This window comes from Chrysochloris asiatica, unplaced genomic scaffold (assembly GCF_000296735.1).
Source record: "Chrysochloris asiatica unplaced genomic scaffold, ChrAsi1.0 scaffold00057, whole genome shotgun sequence".
NCBI classification, from domain to species: Eukaryota; Metazoa; Chordata; class Mammalia; order Afrosoricida; family Chrysochloridae; genus Chrysochloris; species Chrysochloris asiatica.
The window spans coordinates 4,171,672-4,177,374 of record NW_006408575.1 but is presented as its reverse complement, the minus strand read 5'-3'; the positions used below and the strand labels follow the sequence as shown (position 1 = coordinate 4,177,374).

At 37.9% G+C, this 5,703-nt stretch overlaps 1 protein-coding gene across 2 annotated transcripts in view; it reads left to right on the top strand.

Moving 5' to 3' along the window:
* DCTN4 (dynactin 4 (p62)) overlaps positions 1–5,703 on the top strand; it is a 50,899-nt gene that overhangs the window by 29,333 nt on the left and 15,863 nt on the right. The window contains exons 5-9 of one of the 2 annotated variants that reach the window (XM_006863888.1): positions 677–784; positions 2,172–2,192; positions 2,594–2,667; positions 3,029–3,141; positions 3,419–3,528. In XM_006863888.1, coding sequence (XP_006863950.1) covers positions 677–784; positions 2,172–2,192; positions 2,594–2,667; positions 3,029–3,141; positions 3,419–3,528 — 426 coding nt within the window. The remainder of the gene's footprint in view (positions 1–676; positions 785–2,171; positions 2,193–2,593; positions 2,668–3,028; positions 3,142–3,418; positions 3,529–5,703) is intronic. The other variant, XM_006863889.1, reaches the window with a different exon arrangement.

Here is a 5,703-nt window from a genome sequence, read left to right as displayed (position 1 = left end):
TCAATGGCACCTAACAACAACAAGAAATCAGTATGTCTATACTTGAATTTTAAAAATAATGTGACAGTGTGGTATGTCACATTCTTAGAAATAACTGGTCCTCTGGCAATGCAGAAAGAATGGGAACTATAAGTAATAGGAAATACATCTCACTGCCATCAAGTCAGTTTTAATTCATAGTGACCCTGTATAAGGTTTCCAAGGCTGTAAATCTTTATAGAAACAGTGGTCCAGTGCAAGAGCAGTGAAAAGAGTATGAAATTCCCAAGCCTTTTCATTTCTCACTGCTTCCTCTTATTATTAAAACTTTGAGGTTCAGAAAGTGGATCATGTAATGAGACATACTCTTAAAGGAAAATGAAGACTTGCCCACCTAATTTAATTATGTGTTCTCTGTTTATTATGTAAGGAATCCTGGTGGCACTGTGGGTTAGGTGTTGGGCTGCTAACCACAAGCTTGGTGGTTCAAACCCACCAGCTACTCTGAAGGAGAAAAATAGAAATCCTGTGAAGATTTATTATCTTCGAAACTCTGTATTAGTTGCCGTGAGTTGGAATCGACTTGATTGTAGTGGGGCACTATTTTATTCATTGTATGCCTAGTTAGCATAGTTGATTTGTATGCTTCCAGTTAGGTTTTTCATGAAATAAATACTGAGTCTTTGTTTTCTTACAGATGAACAAACTTATTGAATATTACCAGCAGCTTGCTCAGAAAGAGAAAGTTGAACGAGATCGCAAGAAACTGGCACGACGTCGAAACTATATGCCTCTGGCTTTTTCGGTGAGGGTTTGACACAAAAAAGACTTTGTGGTTCATAGATCAATCTCTGAGACCTGAAAATAGTGACCATTTCAGAAAGTGATCTTTGTGTCAAGATTTCTGAATGGTGGGTAGCAGAAAGCACTTTTTCAAATGATAGCTGGTTAATTCTGACAGTTACGCTTTCCATGGCCTTTGTCCTTGATTGTTTGGTTATCAGTAGTATTTCTTTCTCCATCACTCCTCCTCTTCTGATTATTCCCCAAAGAAGCTGCTGTTGAGTCTTGTAGGTACTGCAGAACTCCACTATTTATAGCTTTTGGTGTTCCTGGAAATCAGAGAAGAAGGTGGACCGGTGGTAGATTTTACTCGGGTTGTCCGTGTAGTCTGCCTCTGATATCCCGGTCGTGATGGTTTCTCAGTTTCAGTGATCACACAGTGGCCCCTTCCCATATTACTTTTGAAAAACACTGTCTTTTGCACAGTACTTTTGTGTGTTTGTTGTTGTTGTTAAGTGCTGTCGAGTTGATTCTGACACATAGCGACCCTGTATAGGGTTTCCAAGCAGCAGCTGGTGAGCTTGAACCACTGACCTAGCAGTTTAAATGACTGCAGTCTGACGCATTAGTCCACAGCGCCACACCAGGACTCCTTTGTGTGTTTAGAGAAATAATAATAATATGCAAGTGGAAGTTTTTTATGGGAAATCATTATGTACTACCTGTCTGAAGCAAAAACTCTGGGTTTGGGGTATTTGTTATTGTTTCCAGGTTTATTTGCTGTCATAGAACAATTTGTTCTCTGTGTGCTTACTTGGGGCCAAGCCAGTTGACATTAATAAATAACGGTTTTTGAATGCTGACCATGTACCATACACTGTGCTACACACTTTACACATCCTCACCACTGGACCATGTACCATACACTGTGCTACACACTTTACACATCCTCACCACTGGACCAATATACACATCCTTTAGTATATCCTTCCAACAACCCTGTGAGGTAGACGGTGTCTCCCTCTACCTTGAGAATCAGTCCTTGGAAGGTTAAATCCCTTCTCACATTGCTTCCTCGTGAGAATTGGTTAAGCCATTTGAAACCCTAAGGATTGGTAAGGTCCACATTAAAAAAAACAAAAACAAAAAAACTTAATTTAGAATTTGATAATCAATAAACCCTGTAAAGCACCTAAATTTGCCTTAAGACTTCAATGAAGTCTTAATGAATTTTTCCAGTAGTATAATTAGCATATATGGTAGTTTATATTTAGAAGAAGAATCTCAATTAAATGCATTCTTCTCTCAACTTTCCCATTTGACCTGCCTGCTGTATGAGTTTGCTCCTATCTTATGCTGCATTTTTTTGTCTCTGTTGCAACCTGCTGCTATTTGGGGGCTCTTCACAGCAACACACTATTCATGTAGTGGTAAGTTCTCTTTTATGATTCTTGCTGACCCAGAAGAAACCAGCTGATGGTAACTAGTGTTTCAGGAAGACACTCACTATAATTGAGCTATTTTTGTGCTAGTTTCAGACTCCATGTTTGGTACTTTGATTATTATTTGAAGAACAGGATAATGATCTGGGGGCTTCATGCAGAAGGGGTTTCAAAATTTGTAGTAAAAATTACATTCCCTTTTTTTGTAAACTTTTTTGAAGCCCCTTCATATTACTCTCTAAAAGCTTTTAAATTAGCCTTTTTTTTTTTTTGCTTATTTCCCTAAGCTTCTCATGCTGTCCCTCTCCAAGTTGTTGTTATCTTTTTAATAAATAGTGAAGGATATGTAAACATGAAATACCTAATAGGAATTTCTGAACTCTCTTTAGGACAAATACGGTCTTGGAACCAGACTTCAACGACCACGAGCTGGTGCTTCCATCAGTACCCTTGCTGGACTTTCGTAAGTTTGGACATTGAATAACTTTGAGGAAAAAAGCAGATGACAAAATGAATATGAAGGAATAGGACATAAAAGTAAGAGTTACCACTTAGGAAGAAGATGCTCAGAAAATATTAATTTTTGCAGGATATGTTGTTGCTGTTAAGTGCTGTTGAGTTGATTACGACTCTTACAGAACCTGTATAGGGTTTCCGAGGTGCAGCTGGTGGATTTGAACTGCTGACCTTGTGGTTAGCAGTCTAATACTAATCCTAAAGTGCCACATCAGGACTCTTGCAAGATATGACATAAACAAAATATGATTCTACAAAAGAAGAATAATGACTGATATCACAAACACTGACTGCTTTTTCTCTTTTAGCCTTAAAGAGGGAGAGGATCAGAAAGAGATCAAGATTGAGCCAGCTCAGGCTCTAGATGAAGTGGAGCCTCTACCTGAAGACTATTATACAAGACCAGTCAATTTGACAGAGGGTAATTTTATATACTCTTCTTTCTACTTTTTTTGAATTCTGTTTTCAATACTATATGCCTTGTTACCTAAGATTTTTAAAAGCATAGTTGTTAGTAAAATGGTCATGTCAAAAATAGTTAAAATTATTTGAAAAACTGAATACCTATCATATTTCTGTAGTGTTTTAGAAATACCGTTCACAAAGACAGCATTGCTTCATGTAACTACCATTTGCATGTAAGTCTGATTTTGAGCAAGTCCCAATAGAGTAAACCTGGCTTCTTCCTTTTGTGTTAGTCACTACCCTTCAGCAGCGCCTCCTACAGCCGGACTTCCAACCATTCTGTGCTTCACAGCTTTATCCTCGCCACAAGCATCTTCTGATTAAACGGTCCCTACGCTGCCGAGTAAGTGTTCTATTCTGTAGCGTTGCCATTTGTATATGAGAACTTTAAACATGATTGGTGTGTGATCAACATCAGAACTTCTGGAATGTGCTAAAAATAGAAAACGGAACGGATGAGGCATCTGACACTATTTAAAATACTTTCATTATATGAACTCCCAATTTTGTGAAGTAGGAATTATTTTTTCATTATGGTAAAATTCTACATAACAATTCATTTGCTTTTTAGACATACTTTAAATAAACAGTTCAGTGACATTACTCTTGCTGTGTGTTACACAAATCATCACCACTACCATTTTAAAATTATATCATTACCATTAACAGGAGAAACTCGGTGCCCCTTAAGCAAGAGCTTCTCTTTCCCCCTCATTACTGCCCCTAGTAACCACTAACAGACTTTGGTTTCTCTCCCTTGCCTCTTAGGCATATTTCGTGTAAGTGGGAGCATAAAATGTTTGCTTTTTTGTATCAACTTACTTCACTTCGCATGTCTTTAAGATTTTTCCATGTTGTAGCATGTATCAAAATTATGAAACTGGTGTAAAGTAGGTAGTGTCCCTACTTTACAGATAAGGATACTGAGGCTGTGTAGCAGGCTGGTAGAAATTTTTAAAAAAGGAAGAATGAAAAGTAATTGACAGCTACAGAACTAATAAAATAAAATAACAGATGGTTAAAAAAAAATCTTTAGATTATATCAGTACTATATAATCGAACTCTCTGGGATGATAGAAATGTTCTACAACTGCACTGTTCAACATAGTAATCACTTATCTAATGTGACTATTAACTACTTAAAACATGGTATCTGCAGCTGATGTACTGAATCTTTGTTGTTCTCATTAGCTGCCGTCAAGTTGGTACCTTATGCACAACAAAATCAAACATTGCCTGGTCCTGCACCATCTCACAATCGTTGCTATGCTTGAGCCCATTGCTACTGCCACTGTGCCAGTCCATCTCGTTGGGGAACTTCCTCTTTTTCACTGAACCTCTACTATACCAAGCATGATGTCATTTTCCAGGGACTGGCCCCTCCTGATAATATGTCCAAAGTATAAGAGACTAAGTCTAGCCATCCTAGCTTTCGTGGCGCATTCTAGCTGTACTGTTTCCAATACAGATTGGTTTGTTCTTTTGGCAGTCCATGGTATTTTTAATATTCTCCTTCTCCACCATAACTCAAATGCATCAATTTGTCTTCGGCCTTCCTTACTCATTTTTCAACTTTCACATGCATATGAAACTATTAAAAATAATATGCTTTGGGTCCGGTATGCCTTAGTCCTCCAACTGACCTGCTCTTGAACTCTTTAAAGAGGTCTTTTGCAGCAGATTTCCTAATGCAATACGTCGTTTAATTTCTTGACTGCTGATTTCATGAGCATTGATGTTGATACAAGCAAAATGAAGTATTTGACTTCAATCCTTATTTCATTTATCTTGATGTTATTAATTGGTCCAGTTGTGAGGATTTTGTTTCATTTCTATTGAGGTGCAATCTATACCAAAGTTGGCAGTCTTTGATCTTCATCAGTAAGTATTTAAATCCTCTAGGCTTTCAGAAAGCAAAGTTGTATCATCTTCATAACGCAGGTTGTTGATGAGTCTTCCTCCAGTCCTGATGCCACGTTCTTCTTCATACAGTCTAGCTTCTTGATTATTTGCTCATCATAGAGGTTGAATAAGTAAGGTGGAAGAATACAACCTGGTGCACACCCTTACTGATTTTAAAACCATTCAGTGGCCCCTTGTTCTATTTGAACATCTGCCTTTTGGTCTGTGTATAGGTAGGTTCCTCATGAGAACAATTAAGTATTCTGGAATACTCATTCTCCACAATGTTGTCCATAGCTTGTTGTGATCTACATAATGAAAAGCCTTTGGGTAGTCAGTAAAGCATAGTTAAACATCTTCCTAGTATTCTCTGCTTTCAGCCAAGATTCATCTAACTAATGTTAGCAATTATATCCCATCTGAATCTGGCCCGACCCTCGGAAACTCCCTGTCGATGTACCGCTGTAGCCATTTTTTAATTATCTGTAGAAACTTATAGTCCAATGATTTCCACATTCCCTTGGGTCCTCTTTCTTTGCAATGGGCAAAGTATGGATCTCTTCCAATCAGTGGGCCAGATTAGTTGTCTTTCAGGTTTCTTGGCATAGATAAGTGA